Here is a 25,445-nt window from a genome sequence, read left to right as displayed (position 1 = left end):
TGAATGCTTACCTCTTTTTATTAAATACCATACAAGTGGCCAATTTTGATTTATTAATGTCTTCCAGGTGTTTATTACAACCCATTATCTCTTTTTTATTTTTTTTCAATTTAATCCTTATATATTATATAATATACCGTTAATTACATTTTGAGGTTTAAAGATACATATTATTAATATAAAAATATACATTATAATATCATAATTATGGGTTACATATCATTAATAATCTACCCTAATTATATAATGCTAATTTTGTATATTATAATCTACCATAAAATCAGTTACACGTTTAGGGTTAATATGTAAATTTATATTATAATAAAATAGTTGCATACGAGGATAAATATCATTAATAATCTTAGTTATATAATGTTAACTGTGTGTATTCATATATTATAATCTATCGTAAAATTAATTATGCGTTCAAGGTTTAAGTTGCATATCATTAATAAAAAAATTTATACATTATAATATCATAATTGTAGAATACTTATTATACATTCATAATTTACTTATAGATAATAATTGATATATTATATGTAGTTAAATGTGTATGTATATTATTTTTCATAATATAATATTTATTTTAATTATATAAATATTAATTGATTTTTTTTGTTTAAACTAACTTAACTAATTGAGTTGATCAAATAATAAAGAAGATAAATGCAAATTTAGGGATTCCGATGATCTCATCTCATTGTTCGGTTAGGTTTATTGATGCAAAAGAATACAATTTAAGAGAAGTTAAATGACATTTAAGAAAATAAAATGTTAAAGAAGATATCTAAGTACTGGTGGTTAAAACATGACTTTATATGTAAGAAGGTTTGGGTTTAAACCAGAGGTGAAGTCAGAAATTTTTTTAGAATGACTCAAATATAAGTTATATGTTTTTATGAAAACTAAAATGTAATTTCATACTTATATTAATTTATATTTTTGTGATTTTAAAAGGATTAAATCAAAATTTTAATATTTTTAAAAGAGTTAAACTATAATTTTATTGTATGTTAACTTTAGATTTTATAAATTTTGAAAGATGAAAGGTAATAATGTTGTGTTTTAAGGGGTAGAGCCCCTACCCCTCCCTTCGCATGTAGCTCAAACTTCATTGGAAGCAAATATTTTGTAATCAGAAATTTAAATAATAATTCTAATATTCGAATCTAAATATTATCTAAAATTTAATATCTTGAATAAAATATATGCATATATTTGAATAATAATTTTGACATTCGAATTTAAATATTATCTAAATTTTAATATCCTACCAAATATTTACAGTGTATTACACTGGAAAAATATATAAGGAAATTTGGAATTTATATATATATAAAATTGACAAAAGATAAAAGATGGAAAAAATTAAAAGCTGGAAATGAAAGGAAAGGAATGATATACAGTTAGTACTTTTTGTCTTCAGAAGTTGCAGAATGTCATCAAGTTGTACACCCAGAGCTTAAATTAACTGTACAAACTGCATGGTGTACATCTTGAGGACCACATTAATTTGCTTAATATATATATTATTTATTTATTTTTAGATTTGTAGAATTGTAGGACAAATATTAATATTGGAATTTCACCAATAATCGGATCTGATTAGATGAAGAAGCTATAAATATCAGTTTTGATGTGTGGGGATAGCCTCCACTCGTCCATGGCACTTTATTAAGGAGAAAGTTTAGTGAATGTAAACCAGGATGTTAAAAGTTGCTTGCAAAAGACAAAACAGTATGGTGAACTCTCTACATAAACCCTTTGAAGAATAACTCTTAGCAACCAGCAAATGACTATTCACACAGTCAATTAAATATCACAGAAATGATAAAATTTTCTCCGATAGATAATTCAATATTTGCTTAAGAAGCATGGAACCCAACCCAAAAACAAAGGGATAATGGGAGTAGATTAAATAGAAAGGGATGAGGGGATTGAGAAATGAGAGTATATTAATGGTGAAGGGGATGGGTGTCCGAGTAATGAAAATGGATGTGTGCCCAGTTTTTCTGAAGAGGGTACATACAGTGCCTTGCTGTCTAGCATGTGAAGGGGCTTCCTCTCTTTCTTTTTTACTTACATGCACCCACTAGAACCCACCCAACTGGCACTTTTGATTCATTCACATCAATGGCTGAATGGGGAGGATGAAGACAAAACTAGTCTAGGATTTGAGTCTGATTCTCTTAATTGCTCTTGTTTTTTCACTCCCCTTACCTTCTATCCTACTTCATCTAACACCCTTATATAGGGCACACATATAACCTCAGCATCTCTGAGTTACACTTACCATCCTTTTTATAGTTTTTCTTCTTTCTTCTTTTCCTTCATAGAAAGGACCCCATCGATTGAGGGGAAACAGCATTGAGGGCCTTTGTTTTGATTAATTATTAAGAGAGAGAGAGAGAGAGAGAGAAAGAAAATGAATGTTTTGGCCTCTGAGTGTAGTAGTGGGTGTGAATCTGGTTGGACTAGTTACTTAGAACAGTCTTTTCTTTCTGGTAATCTTTCTCACAAATCAAGTGGTTTTTGTGATGAACGTGGCAAGTATAAAGGTAAAGAAGAGGTTGTTGATGAAGAAGAAGACCTTTCCATGGTTTCTGATGCATCTTCTGGGCCTCCACACTTGAATGTAGATAATGGTTATTTCAATGATGATAATCATTATCAATATACTTTACCTAAAGGTGCTACATTGAATAAAAATGGTGGTACTAAAAGACATAGGAAGAAAGAGCATCAAAGACAAAGGGAAGTTCATCAAGAATTGCCTTCGTTACTTGATGATACTGCCAGCTCTCCTCTCATCAAGGTAATATAAGTTTGTTTGACATCTTCTTTAAATCACCCTCTTTTTTTAGTAATGGTGTTAACTATGACAATAATTTTCTAGAACAATTTTGCTCACACCAATAATCATGCTTCAGTGGAGGAAAGTGTCCTCCATTATCCCCAGGGGTTCTCTGCAACACACTTTCAGGTAGTTCCACCAAATTTTAACTTATATTTCCCAGTTTTTTTTTATTGAAAATTTGTTGATAACCATTGAATTATTACAGGGAGGACCCGCATTCCAACACCACTTTGGATTTTTGCAGTCTTCTCCAACTGGAAACTACCTACAACAAGGTCACCGGTTAAGTGACGACTTCCTACTGATTCCTTTTTTGGGCTATATTTTCTAACATTGCACACCATTGTTTTTTTAAACTATGAACTCATTGTAAAGTTTCAAAACGGACAGGTGGTTTTATGGAAATTAGAGAATGGAGGAGTAGTGGAGAGATGAGATAAAGGTGATTTAACTTTTTTAAGTTTCTGTATATCAGCCTGCTCTTGCTAGCTTCAACAATGGAGTTTGTGGCCCTAGAAAGAAATGGAAGAAGAAGTTGGCAAAGTATAAAAAGAATCAGTTCTCAAAGGGGATGATCATTAGCTTGTTCCTTTCATTTTTCTTTTCATTTCTTGTCCAAATGCAACGATAAACAGCAAAAAGAAATGCAAATAAACTTTCTTGTTTTTTTTTTTTTTCCTGTCAAGGAAGAACAAAATTTATGTTCAGTCTTTGTTTCTTGAATGGAGCCCCATGCTCTCTTTATAGCTCAACTTGCAGACCAGTTCATAACTCAAATTCAACTTAAAAAAAAACAACACTCTAATATGAACAAAATTATCTGTCAATTCATCAAACAAGATGCTATACTTTCCCCCACATTACACTGACTTCACTAATGGTGATCAGAATTTATACATACGGAAACGTATAAATTGGCATATATTCAGATACGGTTTTTCCCACCGCAATGGGAGTTTAAGCTTTATCACATGCTTTATTATGCCTCCTAATCTTTTGACATTCCTCTCATATCTGTCTCCATCACCTCTTTTGTCAAAATCCCATGCTTCGTTTTGTAATAAACTACTTCTTATCCACAATTTCAAAGCCAAAAAGGATAAGAGATAATAAAGAATCGAAATCCCCTCCATAGTAAGCTGTTGCATGCAGCATGCATGTGCAGGCCTAGGTAGATCATTTATAGATGTTAGTTTAGTCTTTTAAGTCTTCTTGTTTGGTAGAGATTTGAACCTAAAAACCGACACTATCTATTTACTTGAATGCCAAGGACACACTTTTGTGTAAGTGAGCTAGTATTTAACATTTTTCTTTTAAAAAAATGGTATTGTTTACTCCCTAAACTATTTTTTTTTCAATACCAAAATAGGACAAATGGATGTTTCACACACTCAGCTTTAATTGATAGCCACTCAAATAGAATATGATCATACAAAGAGGGGACACTCAGATTTGAGTAGGTGGGACTTTCCCCCAACATCAAATTTGAACCTAAAATCATAATAATAATTAGCAGAAGCATGCGACTTTAAAACCAATTAATGATGGTGGAAGGGTCATATTGAATATGAAATTCTAACCTAATTTTTATCTGTGTTTGAGTTAGCTTGAAATAATGGAAAGGGCTTGGTCATCAATAAAGACAAGACCCCATATCTCTCAAGTGTGTAGATAAGGCTCCCATACACTCCAATGGTTCCATTTCTTATCAAAACTCAGAACTTCAGGCTTAAATATGGCTATGCACATAAGAGGGTCATGGGCATTCATATCAAGGCTAAGGAAATGGACAAATTAAGCTAATATCGGAATACTTCGTATGCATCTCCATAACCCTTTTTTTTTAAAGCTCGGAAGATAGTGCCTGTGATCTTGCTGACCCCAAAGGAACATGCCTCCATTATATTTAATAATTTTGCTCTCTTTCATCTCTTTTAGAATGCTCTTATTTATATATATATTTTTTTATATGATATATTAATGCCGCTTTGTTCCCTCTCAAACCTTGTCTGCTTTGCAGCTGTCATCGAACTTGATGTCATACACAATTATATGTCTCTTGCTTTGATTTCTTTATTCATCTCATTATTTCTCCCCTCAATTCCTACTGAGATTATATAATTTGGGTTTGGTTGAAATTTGTTGAAAAGATACAACTTTGGGAATTTATGATGTCAAGAAAACTTGTAAAATATCTATACTCACATGCTCTATTTTTCATTATATTTTAACATACAGCTTTTAGAGTTTTTAGCCTTGGTAAAATTCATATTATATATAAGGATTGTCCAACTATGTTCCGTGATGATAGCCTTAAAGATGAATCAATTTCACATATTTTTTTTAATCTAATTTTTGATTAATCGATGTGAGATGATTATAGAAAATGCTAGACTAATTGCATGTCATCATATTGGATAAGGGATGTAAGGAAGTATGGGGGAAAACATAAAATGTTGTACCAACCACCACCAAAGCCAAAAGCTTCAATTCCTGTGTAAAGAAACAAAGGGGAATGCCATTGCCAGTCACTGTGTGTGGTGTTTGCATGAAACTTATCTAATTTCTGTTCATGTCTCACACTGCAGCTCTAGCAAGCCTTGTTTCTGTTTTCCATGGCAGCCGTCTGCTTGTCTCTTATCGCCATGCATGTGTTTACATATCTGTGAGCATCACCTTAAATGATCATCTCTGAATCCACCATCTCTATCTCTAGAAATACACATTTCTTTTTTGTTTTTAATCCCTTCCAGCTTGTAAATCTGGTTCAGGCATTAAATCTGAGTTTTGGCTGCACATGATTTCCTGTAGTAAATCAAAATTTTAAATTTTGTGTACATTTAATGCCAAGAGAAACCTGCCACATTTGACAAGTGTCCGTACATAGAAATTCCAATTCCATTTACTTAACCTGTCACCACCTTTGGCTACCGACTTTGGGATATATAAAAACACAATGCCTTAAAATTCCCAACTTAGTCTACCGTATACATACTTATCACTTATACTCGTATACTACAAATATTTATACTTTCATTATTCTTCTCCTGTAAGATGATCTTATCATGCGTACAAGAACTTAAACTTTAATAAACCCTTTACTTTCTTGAATTGAAGATATAAATATAATGGGACAGTACAGAAGAAAATACAAGCATCACTCTGATATATTGCTTTCTTATTACAGAGTCTTGCCAAAATTATAAGCATCCAAATTTCCAGGATTAGCTTAAACATCATGAACCAACTTAATTCATATCGGTGAAGATCCTAATTTCGAAACATCCCTGCATAACAATCTATAGATCAACAGGGGATGTTTTCAATCCAAGAAATAACAAGGTTGACCCTTGACACCATTGCATCTTCTAACACAAATATCATTTAAGAAGGATGAAAAATCTTGGGCTGTGGTTAAACAATTAAATCTTACTGTAGTTAGAGCACGTACGAATATTGAATTGAGCAACAAGACTACAAAGATTTGAGGTGAGTAGGTGATGGTGTGGGAAGCTGCTCAAGGAGGAAATTCGAGATTAATCTTACTTTTGTGAGACATTTGTAAGCTTACGTCTCAAGGGAATTCTTTGATATTTGTTTTTTTTTTTGGTATTCTTCGTGTCCAATTTTTTTATGTATGTTAAATAGTAGCACTTGACTTATGTGTCCGTGTTTAGAGTTTTTTAAGGAAATTCATAGTTGCATATTTTGTGATGTTAAGGAATGCGTTCGATTCTTAATTTCCATTGTTATTTTGCTTTTACTCTCTTATTGAGCTTGGTTGCTTTTATGACGTATTCTTGCTACAATATTTCGTTGCTTTCAAGATTTTCTAGGTTGTTTGTATTGAGGTGTGATAGGTTGCTTCTAGGAGTTTTTTTTTATTTAGTAGAATGTCCTATAAATCGATGTGTTTTATGATTTGTCAAATGTATTTATTGAAATATTTTTATTGACATTTTGATTAGTTTTATATTTATCAAGTTTCAGTAAAATTTTGTTATGATTGAGAAAGAAAAGACGGCTAGAGATCAATCTAATTGTCACAAATAATTATAAAGATGGAGTGAGTGCATATATATACATACATATATATAATTATCTATGCCAACTATCCAAGAAATGATCAACTTTAAAACGAAAGCAACGGTCCATTAAGGTCCAAGAACCATCTAAATGTAATAAACCCATAATGTATAAGTCAGATTAATCTAACCATATGCTGTGAATTTGGATGGAATTTCTTTCAAACCATTAGCATAAGTTGCATCTTCCAAAGTAGAATGCTTGTAGAAGTGAGCTTCAATTGTATCTAGTGAGAAATATGGAGAGAAAAGGATGTAGGTGACCCTCAATCAGGCGTCACAACACTAACAAGAGTAGGAGTCAAGGTAGATTGCGTCTCAAACATGACAAATAAGCTGCGATGAAGATAAAAGGAAAAAAGCAGTCGACGGCTTGGGATTTTTTTCTTTTTTTTTTGGGGGGGGGGTGGGGGGTGGGCGGGGGGGTAGGGTTTAGAACCTGACCTACGATACCATGTAAAAGCAATAAACTTGATGCATTTTTCATTAACTGTGGAACAATAGTATGCAAAATTAGTATGGCTAATATATGAAATTTTAGGCAGCGGAAAACGTTTTTTTGTTTTTGCCTTTTCTTTTCCCTTTTTTCTTGGCCCAAGGAGTTGAGCTTGATTTAAAAGTTTCATTTTTAGGTTACAAAGCTAAAAGCCCACTATTACAAGCTTTAAAAACATGATTTTGATTAAATAAAAAAGTTTAATGATAAACTTGGCTACTAACGTTTGCATGTTTTGTCAAAATGCTCTAATTGTATTTTAAAATCTTTTTTGGCCATCAAATTTTATTTTTTATTTTTAATTACTTTTTTTAATAGATTTGATGAAAGTACTATTAAAAAAATTAACGGGATGATATGAAATTTCTTATGTGGAATCTAATAAAATAATTACATGTGAAAAATAATTGTAATGGCCAATTTTGGCCCAAGCAAATAAGCCAAAAAATAAAATCCACATAACCAACTTTTAAGTCCATTTACAATGTTAAACAACCCAAGACAAATTACCCAAACCCATTAAAGTAACAAAACCCAAATAAAATAAATAAAATAAATGTCTATTTGCAAAACCCACACCAGCCTAAAAAATTTTAAAACCTAAAAGAAGCCCAATAAACCTAAAAGCTTAGAAACCCTAGCCCACAAAATATTTTCTGCTAAAAAAGAACCCTAGCCACCAAAGCATTGCAGCCGCCGCTCCTCCCATGCATGCCACCTCGGCCACCACGCCCTGACCGTCGCCTCTTCCACGCGTCGCATGGCACCTGCAACAGAGACAAAAACAACAACAAGAGAAAGCATGCGAATGATGGAAGAAAAAATAAACAAAGGAACAAAAACAAAAAATATGGAATGAATGTTTGGTAGATCGGCTTTAAAAAGCCAAAATCTATCATTTGTAAGGGGGGTTTTTTCGAATTCAAAAAGGAAATCGATTGTAAAAGGGGGAGACATTAAGCAAACATAATAACAAGAAAACCAAAAGGTTGATTTCGTTTCCATTTTCGTTTTAAGTTCTAAAATTCATATATTCTGTTTTCTTTTGATTTTTATTTCATTAGACATCTGAAAATAAACAGAAATAAAGAGAAGGGAGGGGACTTACCGAAGCTTGGAATCGCGTCGCCGGAGCCTCTGCTCCTTGATTGAGACCGATTCAAAAGGGAAATAAAAAGGGGTCTATCCTCATAAACTCTCGGGCGCCTTGAACAGAGGTGGAAAGCCCCTTTTCGCATGCCCTTAACCACTGTCTACGGTGGGAACTACGGTGGCCTCAAAAAGCCACGATGATGGCGGCGATGATAGGTGTTGAAGCCCTAGCCGAAATGAGAAAATGGAGGAGGGAGAGAGAGTTTAAGGGATTGTTTCAGGTTTTTTTTTTTTGAAGGCTAAAATGATTTTTGTAACAAAAATTGGGCCTTATATACACTCACAAAACGACAGCGTTTTGGGTGGGTGGTCTAAGTGCCGAAACGGCACCGTTTCATCTGACCCGAATGCGACCCGACCTGCGCCCACGGAGGATCCGCGCATTTTGACCGGATGGTCTATTTGTGCATGGGATCCCTCTACTTTCTTGGTGCGTTCCAATGTGGTCCTCCTTTTTTATTTCGAATTCGCCCCAAATTTGTGTTCCAAAATTCAATATAGTCCTTTTTTAATTATTCAACCATTTTGTTATTAATTAATCAAATTTATTTTTATTATTAATTCTATTATTACTACTTATTATTATTGTCATTATTCTATTATTTCTTATATTTTATCATCATTGTTGTTACTATTTATATCATTGTTTTTACATTATAGTTATAATCATTATTATTCTTTATTTGTTATTGTTGTTATTCTATTATTGTCGTTATTGTTAATATTGGAGTTATTTTTGTCCTTATTATTTTATTGATATCATTGTTTTCTATGTCATTATTGTTGTGTTATCATTAGTATCACCACTATGTCATCAAATCAATCAATTTTATATTAAATTTGCCATATTATATTATATTATTTTTTTGTTTCTTATCTACATTATTATTACTATTATTATTGGCATTATTTTGAATATATCATATATTCTAAATCATTATCAATTTTAAAAATTTTGCATATATGTTATTTCTTCTAAATCATCATACGTAATATTCATTTCAAATTTTTATATGTATCTTTGTACTCTAAATTATTATATATATACATACTTTCTTTTTTTTTTTTGGTTTTCATACATTGTTTTGTCTCAAAATTTTCTTTTCACCCCATTTATTCTAAATATCTTATACATTATGTATGATAAATCATTTTGCATATTTTAAGTTTTTACATGTTCTTTTGTTATACTATTTTATATGTAAACAATTTTAAATTCTGTTATTATTTATTACAAACCTTTTATCATTATTTACCTTAAGACTTCATATATTACTTATATTAAATTGTTTTCGCATACTTCTTATACGTTATGTATTTTGGAAGATTATTTTTACATATTATTTATTTTTAATTTTTTTATATATATGATTTACTTTAAATCTTTGCGTATATTCTATTTTAGAGTTCTATATGAAGTACTTGGTTTAAATTATTGTGTATGTTATTTACTTTAAAATTCTTTACATTTATCACCACTTTGAATTATATATATACATGTATATTCCTTTTGTTCCAAATTCCATTGCAAAATCGGTTAAATTATGTTTGGATTTTAGATGATTGCACGTCATTATATTTTGTCTTATTTGTTCGTTTATTATACCCTTATACGTTTTATGTTTTAAGTCCAACACTTTACCTGTTATTGTTATTTATTTGTTTACCATATTATTTTATTTGTCTTTTCATTATTTATGTTATTTATATATTATTTCTACTTCGAAATGTGTATGCTCAATACCGTGTACGCTTACCCGGTTCACCCATTCATCGAGTGGCCCATATGTTTAAAACATATATTGATTTGTAAAGTCTTGTCATCCCAACAGCGTCCAAACATTTCGATATTATGACTTTTATGGTGTATATTCGTTTCATTATTTGGATTATTCATCATGATTTGTTTCTAAACGTATACCTCTTAAATATTTCATTAAAACTTTTAGGTCCAAATTTAAAACAAAAGAAATTTTGAAAATAAGGAAATGTTTCGCGTCTTGGAACACCGAAGAATTGTACCCTAACTTACGGGGTTTCGATTCTCTCGTTGATTCTAAATAGCCAAATATCCTTTCGAGTTTTAAAAACACATGAAATTTCAATTAAAATTAAAGATAAACTTGCGCTCGGAAGTTCAAGGTATCGCATCCTAACTTACGGGATGTGATTCTCTAATGTCTCGAGACAAGGAAATCTTTAGCAATCGTTTTGATCCAATTCAAGCACTTTTAAACTCAACATTCATAAAAAGGGATCGTATTTCAAAATTTATTTTAAAACTTTTCAATTTTCGACTTTGAGACACTAATTAATCAATTAGGTACCAATTTTGGGCGTTACGAGGGTGCTAACCCTTCCTTGTACGTAACCGACTCCCGAACTCGTTTTATCAAATTTCGTAGACCAAAACACCGTTTTAATAAACTAAAACGTTTTATTAAAGCAAGGTGATCCGATCTCACCTAATAAAGATCGGTGGCGACTCCCGTTTTAATTTTCACTTTCAAAACCAAAGTCGACCCATCCTTCAAAAAATGGTTTCGACAATAATAAAATAAATAAATCATATATGAAATTTTAAAAAATAACTCTTAATTTAAAGAAAATAAATTATCTAAAAAAAAAGTTTCAAAATGAATGCATACATTTTGTTATTTTTTTAATTTCATATATGATTTATTTATTTTATTATTTTTCATATGTAATTGTCTTATTCAGCTACCTAAGTAATAAATTACATCTCATTAAAAATATTCCACATCGTCCCCGTTAAATTTTTTAACATTACTTTAATCAAATCTGTTAGAAAAAGCAGTTTGAAAAAAATAAAAAAAAATTGATGACAAAAAAAGGCTCAAAAATACATTTATGATCATTTTGACAAAACATGTAAATATTAGTGATCAAATTTATCATTAAGCCTAAAAATAATAATAATATGTTTGGTTATTTCATAAACTCTAATATATCTCCATTAGGGACAAGACACATATTGTTATAAAAAGCTTAGAGTGTTAGAGCATGATTATCACTAACAACAAACCTAGCTAACCTTTTTCAACAACCTCTAGCTGACTTTAACAAACTGCTAACTAACATTAACAACTACTAACTAACAAATAACTACCTTAACAGTTAACCAACACCAGAAACTAATTAATACAAAGAATTAACACTCTACTTAATTAGCTATAGTTACTAATAAGGATGAAGCTAGCTTTTTTACTTGCTACTTTATCTACTAATAAGGTTTAGTCTTATCTTTGAAATTATTTTTTTATAACAAATAAGGATTTACTTGTATTTTTGCTGTTGGTTTTTACTTGTATTTTTGCACTCTTTTCATAGGCTTTATTGGAGAGTATTAAACAGTTATGATCGAGATTATTTGGGTTAGAATTATTTATTGGGGCTGCAATTATTTTTTATACGAGAGTAGATTGGGTTTTCGTCAATAAGTAGTTGGATTAATTATTAAATAAACTATTCATTGAGTGAAGTTTCGAAAAGTTGGATTGAACAAACTTTGTGTGCTATCTCCTCCTTTACTCTATTTGTTGTTTGTCGTTGTTTATTGTCTTGTTCAAACTCGTGTCTAGACATCGAAATGATTGTTTATAATAATTTTTTAAAATTTTTTTATAAAATAATTTGTGTGGAAAGTAATAAGATAAAAATGTATTTTATATCTTAAAAAGTAACATCACTTTTCTTTCCCCAAATTGGGTAAAATCAAAAACTGAGTAATTCAAGGGGAAGCAAGGAAATTCAACTTCCTTTACTTTCTCTTGCTTAAACAAAAGAAACTATCGAAACAAGGAAAAAGATGTTACTTTCCTTTCCTTTCCCTTGTTTTAGTGTTTGGATTGTCAACATTTTAGTTATTCTGTAATTTCAAAAATATCCTTTTATTTTATTACATTAATCAATATAATTTTAGTACTTAAAATAGTCGTGGCTTATGCGTATTCTCGTTTACTTCTCTATAAGATTACATTTTCCTACCCAACATTTTCAAAAACTAAGGTAGGTGCTTTATCTGTTCTTTTCTTTTTTTTCAATACCATTTTTTATGATTAAAAAATTAATTTCATAAATGGAAAAAATTTGGATCCATATTTTCAAGAATTACATTAATAATGAACCAGCAAATTTGATCTATATTTTTGTTGTTTAGAAGATTTGGATTTCGCTTTAATGGGAGTTTATAACTGTGGTGGTGATTAGATTTTTATGAGGTGCCGTGTAAGAGACTTGAAAGATAATGAATTTTGTGTTTGGTAACTTAAGGTAAGTGATAAATAATGATTTTGGTTGAAAAAAAGTGGTGCGAGGAAAGTTTATAAAGACAGATTGAGATATGATGTATTGCAATTTGTGAGGGAAAACATAAATGAATAATAATTTTTATTAATTTTTTAAAATTTTATTAAAAAATTATAAAAATATTATAAAAATAGGAAAATATAAAAATTTATACAATTTATTAAAATGATTAAATATTTTAAAAATTGTTGCTTCTTTTATAAATTTTTAACATATTTTACCTTGTTTATAATTTATTTAAAATTTTTATACAATCTCTAAAAATCAATTAAGCCATATTCCAACGGCTCAACTGATTGTTACTTTCGATTAAGGGTTCGATTGATTGCACTTTTTAACGAAGGGCTCAATTGATTTTTTAAATTATTTTACAGGAGCTTTTTTAGTACTTAGGCCTTCTAATATATTCTAAAACTAAATCATAAATGCGTTAAGAAAAGTGTATATCATCCTAAAAGTCTTTAATTTTTCTCTATTATATTTGGATAAATTACACCAAGGTCAATCAACAATTAATAAGTTTATATTTTGGTACTCAATTTTAAAAAGTTATAAATTGATCATTGAACTATTTGAAAGTTATCATTTAAGTCACTAGGTCATTAAGTTGCTAACGGATGTCCGATAGTTATTAACTCGTTATTCATCATAGGGTAAACTACACATGTCACTTAATTAATAAGTTTATACTTTGGCCTCTCAATTTTAAAAAAAAAATTTAAAAGTTAGTCACTGAACTATTCGATTGTTTTAGGATTTTAGGGGACCTTCTTCACAGTTGTATTCCAATAATCTCGCCATCTCCTAACCTTTTCCTCTAGAAAGGAAACAGACCAAACCAGAGGTCTTTCCCTCTTTTAGCTTTATGGTTTAACTTTCGTTGAAGCCTAAAACTTCGTTGATTTAAACTTGAAGCCCTAATCAAATGGTCACTTGACTTTGACATGTTCCTCTTCTCAATGAGATTTTAAAACTTATTTCGATTAAGCCTCCATTGCTTGGATCTCTCCGGCTAACTCTTGACTGAATCCGATACTTTGAGCCTCTTTGACCGAAGGGGAAATAGTAAGTGGGTTAAAAAGTAAAGGTTGACGAGTTGGTCAAGTTAGAGATGAGGCATGGGGTTAATAGTGACTTTGCTAAAGTTTGGGGCTTGAGTTGTTAATATTATTTAGATTATCAGATTAGGGAGTAATGGTACAAAAATTGAGTGGCCAAAATGTAAACTTACGAATAATTAGAATAATCAAATTATAAACTTACGGGCAGTTGAGACATCTAATAGCCACTTAACTTAAAAAATACCTTTCAAATAATTTAATTACTAATATATGGCTTTTTCTTTTTTTTTTTATAAATTGAGTCCTACCAATTGAGTGTGATGTATTTTTTCTTACATTTATTTCAAAATTAAATTAAATAACCAAATAGAAATCTATTGAATGTCAAAAACTACAATTTGCAGCAAAAACAGCATGATTATACTTCAGAGTTACAAATATCTAACAACTGGAACCTGTACGTGTCCAAAGATTGATGGACTGAATCTCTTATTTGTTGGCTTTAAGCCAATCGAGAATACCCTTTTCTGCTTCACTTAGCTGCTGCTCGTCCTTCCCTTTCAATGTCCCTTCAACGAATTCAAAGTAATCCTTGTAGTTTCGCCTGTAATAATTCTCCATTCTCTGCTAACCAAAAAAACTAAGAAGCAAATCATGGAGAAAATGGGCCATTTACTTAAATTATCCCAATTCAGAAGCATACCTCTTTGTCATTCTTGGCTTTGTTTTCCTCTGTTTTCTTCAAGTACTCTGTCAAATTTTTACTGTTTCGTTCAGTCTTTTTTAACATTACCAAACAAAAAAAGAAAAAAAACCAAAGGAACAAAAGAAAAGTGGGTACGGTACTTTTGAGAAGCTCGGTTCTGGAATCATTGAGTTGAGGAGCGGAAGCCACGGCGGATAAAATGAGACCTCTCCTTGCAATTCCGGTGTCACCAGCGTTTGCTGCGGCGGCTGTAATTGTTTTTGTATTGGTTGGTTTTGGTTTAGAAGTGGGGGATGGCGATTTGCCTTGTTTCCTATGAACTGCATGCACGTTTGAAGAAGCAAACTGGTTGACTGTTACAGTCAATGCCATTAAAACACTTTGTGCTATTGAACCCATTGCACACCCTTACACCATTGTCTTCTTTCTTTTCTCTCAAGGAAGAAGGCAGCCACTCGTTCTGTTTTCAGGATATTGAGATAAAAGGATGAGGTTTCCCTGTGTTATTTGGCTCTACGCCAGTCGGTTCATATTTACATCTTTCTCCTTGTTAAGACACTAAAGGACAAAAAGAAATGATGGAACAAAGACACGTAAATTTGGATCAATGTACCCTTCATCTTTGCTAAAATGTTAATTCGCTTCAAAATCAGTTGCAATTTGACGAAGAACTGGCACCATTTTATAAAAGAAGATGGTTGTTCGTACGGTTTTTTTTTTTGTTTTACCGATGTAACAGCAGGGACAACTCCGGCTATGGAATAAATTTTAAGTGCCTAGTCTAACCAAAAGAAAATTTGAAGTACTGTACTCAAACAAAAGGTATAATTTAAGTATCTCCTATTTAATTAAGTCTAAAAAAAGTCTTATGTAATTTTTACAGATTAATTTAATCTTTTTTTATGGAAATTGTTTATTTTTCTTATTTATCATGAAATTATACATTTTTACAATTAAGCAATTTTTACACATTATTATTTATAATTAAGAATAAATCTTAGATATCATAAAAACCAATTAATTATTATATTTGCATATAACATTATTATATATCATTAATTTACATAAAATTTTAATCGGTTACTTATTTGAATATGTAATAATTTAATCTTTGAAATGATATAACATTTTTGTATTTGGAAATAAAAATAGAATTATTTTGATATGAAATGATTTATAAATTTATAGATTATTTATTTTATTAAATATTGTCAATATCAATTATATTTTTTTGAAAATTTCTATTGTTGTACTGATTATTTGAAATATGTATAACTATCCACCCTAAACTCATTAATATAAATATGATAAATACATAAACACAGTTTTTTTGTCAAAAGGATGAAAAGTAATATGCCCCTCTGACTTTAAAATGCTTTGGAGCCTCACTTTACTTATTCTCACCATGAAGAAGTCAATTTCAAACATCAATCTTTTTCTCTAAGAGAAAAATATTTGCTAAACACTGGTTTTTACTTTATCATTCTAATTTTAAAAAATTTATAAAATAATTACTGAATTATTCAAAAAAATTCAACTTAAAAGGTCATTAAATTATGTTTTGATCATTATTAGTAAACTCTTTGTTTGTCTAATTCTTTCCAAAAAAAAAATCTTTGTTTCCTGTTCTATTATTACTTGGTCTCCATTAATATCTTTCTTTATTGCAGTAGTAGCTGAAGTTTGATGATTTCAAGTAGTTTACAACACGCTAATTACCGTTTCAATTAAACGACCTTTGAGTCGAAGTTACTTCCAAGAAATGTCCATATGGTAATCAAATTCCCAACACCACCTTTATATAAACCCTCTTCATTTCCTCCTCGTTTAATTGCCTCAACAGTACAAGCAATTTGTTCATTGCCGATACTATCTTTGTTTTACGATTGACTTTATCATTGGCGACACGGTTGAAAACTAATACAGGAACGGCAGGTTAAAAAAAAATGAGAAGCAAAGGTTGCAAAACAAACAAGCGAGGCAAGTTGATGAAAACAGTACGTCTACCCATCAGAATTTTATGCAAGGCAAGAGACATGTACATTAAGAATATGGTTGATTGTTCAGGCAGGCTTGGTTACGGTGAAGGGATAGTTTGTCATACTCCTCCTGAAGCTCCACGCTTGCCTAAGAGCTTTAGTGTCGGTTCTTCTGTGGCAAACAACGGTGAAGAGTTTAGACAATTTCTACGGGTGACAGCTAAGCATGGCATAGATGGTAAAGTAGAGCAGAAGATGCAACAAAAACAACACTCAAGGGTGAATGGAAGAACCATGGGAACAGAAGCTATCATGGGAAGGAGAAGCTATAGTGTCGGGATTGGAAAGATTGGGAGAATTGATGAGGACAAACCTTGTTCCTTTGAGGAAGATGAAATTTCTGCTATGGCAGATCTGATGTATCCACGTAGAAGGAATCTGATAGTGTATCTCTAGAGAAGGACAATTAATACATGTGTGCGTGTGTGTGTGTGTGTGTGTGTGTGTGTGTGTGAAAGACTGATTAGATTGAGTATTTTGGATTAAATCAATCCATTTCTTAAATGGAATTGGCTTCTCTATATTCATACACATATACACAAAAAGAAAAAAGTGTGAAAAAAGGTGTAAAACTAATAAATTATCACAGAGAGCATGGTCAAGTTTAAATGAAATGAACTGCAGTCATTCCCTTTCTGAGAGTGAAAAAAAAAACATTAACCCTTGTACAAATTTATAAATATGCTTGATTAGGAATGGAAGGCAAATGACAATTACCAATGTACTTGACATCTCTGCTAAAAAGAAGCAAGTACTCTTCCTTGTTCCCTCTACCGGCCACTGTCAGCAGTATCTTCATCATATTAAGAAGACACTAAGGTTACTGAGATGATATAGATGTTGCAGCACCAATGCAAGAGACAAAAAAATAAGAACTACCTCTATCTGCATAAGTGCTTAAGAGTTGCTGATTTGCTGAGAGCCAGACCATAGAGTAAGGGTTGCCAAAATAGCTATAGTTGCAGTTTCAACACGCAAACGATGAGGGCCAAGACCAACAGCTGTAGCTCCTGCTTCTGTAATCAAATCCACCTCTTTCTCTGTAAAGTCTGAAGCATCAGAACCACAAGTCATACTAATTGTCTTTACACTTCCGAAAATAAAGCAGAAAGTAGAAGCCCTCAATTATTGATGCCAATGTCATCTCAACCAATCTAAACTTAAATTAGTAGGATATAAGAAAGTACAACTTTATTTTCTATTTATCATATTTATACAGAGAATCAATTTGAATGCCAGCTTCCTCCCATAGATGACATTCACACCTGCAAATGCAGCAAAAGTATTGGACTAATATAATGTGCATACTAAATTACTAACCCCCTTCTGGTCCGACTATTATCAGCCCACTAGGTTCCTTTGTTGTTGCAGTCAATGCACTAACTAGAGGAGTACCTTCTGCTATGGCTATAAAAGACTGCTTCGACTTGGCAACCTATAAAGCAAAAGGAGTGGAGAAAATGCATTTTAAGGGTAAGATATAGGAGGATGTAAAAAAAGAAATTACACCAACCCCGAATACAACAATGCGAAGCATATATATAAAAACAGCTATCTTTAAGGAACTAGAATCAGTAATCACTCGTAAACTTGTGGTGCTTGCTAAAAAAGCTATATGGTGAAAATCTGCAAACCAGCATCAGAAAAATAAAACCTTTCAAATGAAGTAACTAAAGCTTTAAGTATAACAAAGGAAGAACTCACAAGAGGTATAAGATTATCAATCTTCATGGGATGATTCAGTTTCATTTCATGCAACCGTTGGCCTACAAGAAGAAGAAATCACAATACATACAAGGTAGAAAACATCAACATTCACAAGAGTATTTCATGCAACCGTTGGCCTACAAGAAGAAGAAATCACAATACATACAAGGCAGAAAACATCAACATTCACAAGAGTATTGAACACCTAAAGTAATAACTAACAACAGATAAAAAGAAAGAAACTAAAATGCAATGAAAGACGAGAAAAAGACACAACACCGCAATATATCCCAACTAGACTTCCACTGAAGCAAATATTAACTTCAAACATGAAAATAAAATGTAAAGTTAACAGAAAACATGTAGTAATTACAAGTAAAATCAAACATACATTGTTTAGCTGCTGCTAAAATGACACGCTGCAATCTCTCCACCCGATTGTCAGAGATGGTAGAAGAACGTTGAGTGAGCAAAGGTGTTACACTACTAGCTCCCAGTTCCTAGAATGTAGAGAACAAAATATTATTAGTGACAAAAAGTAACACAATTACACAACCAACATAAAAAGAAATATACATGTATGTAGAAATGTTTGTATTTCCATGAGACATACAGTACACTTCTCAACAAGCCAATCAGCTCGACCACCCTTCAGTGAACCTAAACAGGAAATGATTTAGCAAATGAACCACTTTTTTGTAACTTCCATTTTTGTTATTGTAACTCGATAACTTACCAAAAGCAGCAAATATATGCCACTGTGGGGTCTGTGGAAGAACAAGCTTTGGATCTTCCAAAGCCACAAAATCAATAGAGGAACGGTCAATGTTTTGTATGAACCCTTCTACTAGATCGCCTTTCCCATTGAAGAGCTCTACCCTGTATAGTTATACGCCAGAATTCAACAAATACATATTAAAAGAACTCCACCAAAACCCAGAGTTTCTATAAGCTTAGTACATAAAATGAAAAAAAAAAACACAGTTACAAATTTGGATGAAAAATGAAATTGTTTCATGGAATGATGACAAGCAGCACCTGTCGTCAGTTTTCAATCTTAAAACTTTAGTCATATGCCAAAATTCATCTCCTTGAACGCGAATAACACCGCCCTGCATTTATAAATTTGCAAACAATTGGAAAAAAGATTTCGAGTGGTGGTTAAGAGATGAATACCTGAATAAAGAGAAGATTTTGCCTTGGAAGAAGGAAGAGTTTCAGAGAAGAAGCGAGGCAGGCCACCGCGAGACTGGTTGGAGTAATCAGGAGGAGGAATAGACGAGAGTGCTCTCCAGTTAAATGGTTTAGTAAGCCAAGGACGCTTCACCAGCACTGTGCTTCGAGGTCGTAAAGGTCCTAAGCTTTGCATTTCCTAGCAACAAAAAAGAAAACCCTTCAGGCTCCGTTTGGTTTCTCGGAAACTCGATTTCTTTCTCTTTTTTTCCTCGAAAAAAGGAGCAGGGAGAGGCAATTCACTTTTTCTGGGTTTTGGCTTTTGGGTTTTCAGATGTAGCAGTAAAACTAAACAATAGCAATACGGTGCCGTTTTCCTTTGCATGGGAGGGTTTAGGCGTTGCACAGTAAATGCTCACGAAAATGCCAGAGCCAAGTTACGTAGAAGTAGAGTAACAGTGATACACTACTCTTCCTTTCACTTTTCCATGCTTTATTTTTCATAAAAATGTGATATATTTTCGAAGGATACCAAACCTTTTAAAAAATAAAATGAACAATGATCGCATCACATATATTAAATATTTGTACTAATGGCTAAAAATTATCATATTCCTTGTACAAAAAAAATACCAAAATTTCTAACCGAAGTGTTAGAACTTTGGTATACACTTTTTTTTTCCGGAGCGTACCATAGATTTTTCGAAAAATGCTAAAGAAAGTGGTTAGTTAAACTATTAATAAACTACACTTATTGTCACTAAATTATTAGTAAATTTACATTTCGTTCATCCAATTTTAAAAAGTTATAAAAATGACCACTAAACTATTCTTTATTTAAATCATTGAGCTATTATTTTTTAAAAAAAAAATCTAGCTAGTGAGCTTCATGTGAAGATTCGACAATCAGTACAGTGGATCAATATACATCTACAAGTAGAAGAACATATTTCAAATCCAAGTTGATAGGATAATCAGTATTAGAGATCGGAAAAGAAAGTTGTTTGGATTTTAGTTTGCAAATTTGTGAAATTCAAAACTGTTTCATGAAAAAAAATTGTAGAAAAAAAGGGGAAGAAGAGCTTTTGATTATTACAAGCAGTGCAAACAGCGAAGGCCATATAACAACGATTTTAATAGCTCAATGAATTAAATGAAAACTATTGAATAGTTAAATAACCATTTTGTAACTTTTTGAAGTTGAGAGACCAAAATGTAAATTTACTAATAGCTTAGTGACCTTAAATAGAAGTTAGCCTTAAACTATTACATATTTTATAAAGTAACTACACACAAGGTCACTAAACTATTTGTAAGTTTACGTTTTGGTCACTTAACTTCAAAAGGCTACAAAATGGTCATTAAACTATTTGAAAGTTTTCATTTAAGTCAGTGAATTATTCAAAAGTTTCCATTTAAGTTTATGGGCTATTAAGTTTTTTTTTTAAGTTCGGCTAGCGAGCTCCAAATGATGATTCGAATGTCATATGGTGAATCAGTATCTATCCACAAGTAAAAGAAAATATCTTAGATCCAAGTCGATCGGACGGCCAGTATCACAGATCGAGAAGAAAGTTGTTTAAATTTTAATTGGTAGATTCGTGATATTCAAAGTTATTTCATAAAAAAAACCTAAATTGTAGAAGAAAACGAAATGAGAGCTTTCGAGTGGTGCAAGCAATGTGAATACAGATGGCCATATAGCAACAATTTTAACATCTCAGTGATTTAAATAAAAACTTCTGAATAATTCAATGACTATTCTATAATTTTTCAAAGTTAAAAAACCAAAACGTAAATATACTAATAATTTAATGACATTGTATGAAATTTACCCTATTTAATATTTAAAAAAGGGTTCACCTTCCCTTAAAAGAGTAGTAAAAAAGTGAAATCAAGTGGGTTAACCGTGGTTATAACAAATTAGCCCATTTTCTTTGTAATTGGTCTCTTTTTAAGAGTTGTAACTTAAACTTTGACATGGATTATCCTAGCAATATCCATAACTTTATTATTTTGGATGCAATTTAATATGAGATAGTAACATTCGAGTTTTTTTTTTATATATAAAAATGAAAGTAGTAGGAAAGTGAAGAACAACCAAAGTGAATTTAATTTATCTTTATATTTCTCAATGATTAGTACAAGAGAATTTATACATAGATAACATACCTATACAAGGAAAGAAAAAATTATGTCAACATATTCACTAACGTATTAATAGCGGTATCGTTTCTATTTTGGTATTGATACATATCAATATCAATTTTTTTTATGTATTATTTTGAATTTATCGATACTTTTAAATATTTCTCATATATTTATAGTTTAATTTTTAATTACGAGCTGAAAAATAAATTATATATTATATATACATGAAAATATATCACAAATACATTTATATAAATATATATACTAGTTTTCTTACTTGTACAATGCGCAGATTGATTGTATATTTTAATTAAAATATATTATTTTCTCTATTAAAAATATGATAAGAATTTTATAACGTTATTTAAGGTTTTTTTTACCTTAATAATCTAAAAAAATAATTAAATATCAAAATGGGTTACCTTACAAATTAATTACCGAAATTGGTCATTTGTTATGGTATTTTTCGATACCACCTGATTGGTTGGCGGCACCACATGAATTTTTTAAAAAAAAAATATTAGTGCCATCAAACACATTGGCGGCACCAGACTACAATACAATTAGTTATTATATTTATCATATTACAAAATGTTTATTTTAGTTTGATTAATAGGATGTGTAGTTTTTAACCACGTGGTTATGGGATCAATTCCCACAAATAATTTTATTTTGTCAAAAAATTTTGAAGGGAAAAAAATGTTATCTATGAGAATTGAACTCACCACATAATTAAAAATCACAAACCCTACCACCTAAGTCAAACCATAGAAGGTCACAAAACAAAAGATAAAGAAAACAGAAAAAAAAATCAGTAGAATGAAAAAACGTGCTACAAGAACGAACCTAATTATGTGAAAAGTAAATTCATTATTTTATGTATATATTGAAGCAAATTAAATCTATACATAATTATAGCTAAATAAAATAATATTGAAGAATTAGCTTTTGTTTATTAATTATTAAATGAACATTAATGTTCTGGAAAATGCAATCAAGACGATAAAGAAGTTACATAAAACAAACAAGGGGATGGAAATTACAAAGGAGATTTAATCAGAAATTTGAAAAGTCAGCCACTTCTTTTTTATATTTTAATTTGGGTAAATTGTACAAATGGTCATTCAATTATGTCTGTATTTCTATTTTGATTACTCAACTTTAAAAATTTTCGATTTAGGTACTAACATTTCAATTCGTTCCTATTTTAGTCATTTGTCGTTAAATTGATAATAGGAAGTCTTTTTCTAACTAGTATAATAATATACTTAGTCATCAATACTTATATATTCTATCAATTTGATCCTAATTCTAAATAATTCAATAAATTTAACCCTTCTCATTTGCAAGTTCTATCAATTTGATCCTCAAAATTCCTAACCAAAGCTTTTAGCTCTTAAAACAAAGGCATTTCTCATCTATAAATTTGTAAAACTCAAAATAATAATAATAATAATAATAATAATAACTTCTCTCAACTGACAAGCCATTTTTCGAGCCAAAGAAATTGAGAAAACCTTTAAAAAGACCACTTTAGATTTACTTTTGTCGTTAACCGTATGATATTTCCTTCAAGATACATAGAAATAGTCTTAGAAGTTAGTCATTGTAATTGGAAATTAAATCTAGAGTTAGAAAATATGAATTTGAAGAATCCAATTGTTCAATCAATAATTATATAAGAAAAAATTATGAACATTTAATTTTTCATAAGAAAAAAATATGAAAGAATTAATTGAATTTTCTTTTGTTACATTGGTAATGATTTTTTTCAATTTTATAACCCGATTAAAAGTTTATTATGTGTTCTATTTATTTTTAATATTTAAATCCGCAATAAACAATACTTATCATTAATAATCTGATTTAGTGACAAATCATTTACCAAATTAATAAAAAAACTAAAATAATGCTAGTTAGAGTGAAAAATAATATTTTACAAATATTAATCATTTATATAACTTTATTATATATTATATTTTTAAAATTTTTATTTTATATTATTTTAATGGTGTTTTATTAATCTCTAATAATAACTTCTTTAAAAAAAAACAAAAAGGATTATATACTGAATTGGATAATTTATGTAGAAGCCCAAATTGCCCGGGTCCGATTATATCAAAACCCAACCAAACCTCTAAATCCATTAAAACCCTTAACCCATGACCCATTTACATCTACCCAAACCCATTACAAAACCAAATATTAAACCCAATTCAAAAGCCCATTAAGTCCCCCCAAAAAAATCTAACCAAAAAAAAAGGAAAAACCTAACCCCCAAAAAAAAACCAAGAAACCCTAGTCACCTAGCCACTTTCCCACTTGCCCCATTTTTCCTCCCATTTTTTATATCCATTGTCTACCACCACCACCTACAAAATAGAAAAAATAATAATAGAAAATCATGTAAAAGATGGCTATAAAAAGCCATTCAAAAATCATGTCAAGGGGGGAAATTTTGATCAATACAAAGAATTTATCTTCAAAAAATACCTAAAGGTGATTTTATCTTCTTTATTATTTTACTCTTTTTTTTATTTTTATTTTTTATTTTTTTCGTTTTTTCGAATCTATTAATCTATATATATACATCATAATAAAAAAATATAATAAAAATATATATACAAAACAAATATAAAAAAATTACATTTTTCGGCCATCGCGTGCGGTGGCAGGCGACGGCGACGGACGGCGGCCGACGGTCGGCCGTTGACCGGCCCCTGGCCTGATTCCCCTTCCCCCCTCCCTTCTCTCTTCCCTCTTTCTTCTTTTTCATTTATTTTTCGTATTTATCTTGGATTTCATATTATTTTGCTATTTAATTTAGCTTTAAATATTAATCATGTTATATATGTAATATTGTTATCACTATTATTTTTATATATTGTTATTATTATATTATATTTAGCTATATATATATTTTCTTTATGTTCCGTTTCTTACTATTATATGCATATATATCTATTATTATATTTATTATTAGTATTGTTAGCATTAGTACTTTTACTTAATGTGTATGTAGATATACATGTACATATTAATAGTTTTTTTATCATATGTGTATATTGTATATATTATATTTATATTATATATATATTCTTAATGTTATTAGTTGTATACTTCTTGTATATTTCCATGTATATATTTTATATTGTCTCATGTACATACTCCGAAATACTATTATATATATACGTATTTTTAATACCATATTGAGTATATATTATTGTATTTATTTTTATTCCGATTATACTTATTATTAATGTTAGTACATATATTTCACCATAAGTGTATATATACCTTTTTGTGTATATAATATTATTTTCGTATATTTAATTATTATTCTAAAAAGGGTTATAATATGTACATATTTATGAAGTATTATTAATAGTATTATTTTTAAACATCATTGTTATTTCTAATATATATATATTATGTACACTTTTTATTTCTATTTTATTTTTTTATTTGTCAATATTAATTATTATTATTCTAATATTTTGATATTTTAATATTTTATATTATTCACATCACTATTCGCATTTTTTACAATAATATTCTTAGATTTTTTTTACTATCATTTTAGAAACTTTTTACATTTTAATTTTAAGAATAAGGCAATGTACCGATTTTAACATTAAGTCATTGATTTCATCGCTATGTTGGGTGAAGTTAGTCGGCTCATGTTA

At 30.2% G+C, this 25,445-nt stretch overlaps 3 protein-coding genes across 12 annotated transcripts; 1 reads left to right on the top strand and 2 right to left on the bottom strand.

The window, feature by feature from the left end:
* The first annotated feature begins 1,940 nt into the window (after window positions 1–1,940).
* LOC121210818 (protein SOB FIVE-LIKE 5) lies at window positions 1,941–3,531 on the top strand. Of its 5 annotated transcripts, none has more exons than XM_041082475.1 (4): window positions 1,941–2,818; window positions 2,900–2,986; window positions 3,066–3,142; window positions 3,251–3,531. In XM_041082475.1, the coding sequence occupies exons 1-4, from the start codon at window positions 2,429–2,431 to the stop codon at window positions 3,267–3,269; spliced, it is 573 nt and encodes a 190-aa protein (XP_040938409.1). In that variant the 5' UTR covers window positions 1,941–2,428; the 3' UTR covers window positions 3,270–3,531. The 5 variants fall into 5 exon arrangements, with proteins under 5 accessions (XP_040938409.1, XP_040938408.1, XP_040938406.1 ...); XM_041082474.1 differs by having other exon boundaries at window positions 2,023–2,818; window positions 3,066–3,135; XM_041082472.1 differs by having other exon boundaries at window positions 2,069–2,818; window positions 3,336–3,531.
* A 10,806-nt stretch (window positions 3,532–14,337) lies between these two features.
* On the bottom strand, window positions 14,338–16,127 carry LOC121210817 (uncharacterized). Of its 2 annotated transcripts, none has more exons than XM_041082471.1 (3): window positions 14,830–16,127; window positions 14,687–14,733; window positions 14,338–14,623 (listed from the first exon to the last, which is right to left on the bottom strand). In XM_041082471.1, the coding sequence occupies exons 1-3, from the start codon at window positions 15,086–15,088 to the stop codon at window positions 14,564–14,566; spliced, it is 366 nt and encodes a 121-aa protein (XP_040938405.1). In that variant the 5' UTR covers window positions 15,089–16,127; the 3' UTR covers window positions 14,338–14,563. The 2 variants fall into 2 exon arrangements, with proteins under 2 accessions (XP_040938405.1, XP_040938404.1); XM_041082470.1 differs by having other exon boundaries at window positions 14,338–14,607.
* Window positions 16,128–16,318: 191 nt separating this feature from the next.
* LOC107947400 (ribosomal RNA small subunit methyltransferase E) lies at window positions 16,319–20,080 on the bottom strand. Of its 5 annotated transcripts, none has more exons than XR_005906011.1 (10): window positions 19,634–20,080; window positions 19,474–19,547; window positions 19,172–19,314; window positions 19,049–19,095; window positions 18,827–18,935; window positions 18,433–18,494; window positions 18,049–18,163; window positions 17,608–17,768; window positions 17,446–17,521; window positions 16,319–16,840 (listed from the first exon to the last, which is right to left on the bottom strand). XR_005906011.1 is itself a non-coding variant. In XM_016882070.2 (9 exons), exons 1-8 carry the CDS (start codon window positions 19,802–19,804, stop codon window positions 17,626–17,628), a joined length of 864 nt encoding a protein of 287 aa, XP_016737559.2. In that variant the 5' UTR covers window positions 19,805–20,079; the 3' UTR covers window positions 17,284–17,521; window positions 17,608–17,625. The 5 variants fall into 5 exon arrangements, 3 of the variants coding, with proteins under 3 accessions (XP_016737559.2, XP_016737560.2, XP_016737557.2); XR_001697100.2 differs by having other exon boundaries at window positions 17,608–17,777; window positions 19,634–20,075; XM_016882070.2 differs by lacking the exon at window positions 16,319–16,840 and having other exon boundaries at window positions 17,284–17,521; window positions 19,634–20,079.
* Between the last annotated feature and the right edge of the window lie 5,365 nt (window positions 20,081–25,445).

The sequence above is a fragment of the Gossypium hirsutum genome, chromosome A12 (assembly GCF_007990345.1).
Source record: "Gossypium hirsutum isolate 1008001.06 chromosome A12, Gossypium_hirsutum_v2.1, whole genome shotgun sequence".
Taxonomy (NCBI): domain Eukaryota; kingdom Viridiplantae; phylum Streptophyta; class Magnoliopsida; order Malvales; family Malvaceae; genus Gossypium; species Gossypium hirsutum.
Note: the sequence above shows the minus strand (reverse complement) of the source record. Positions and strands in the feature narration are given on the sequence as shown.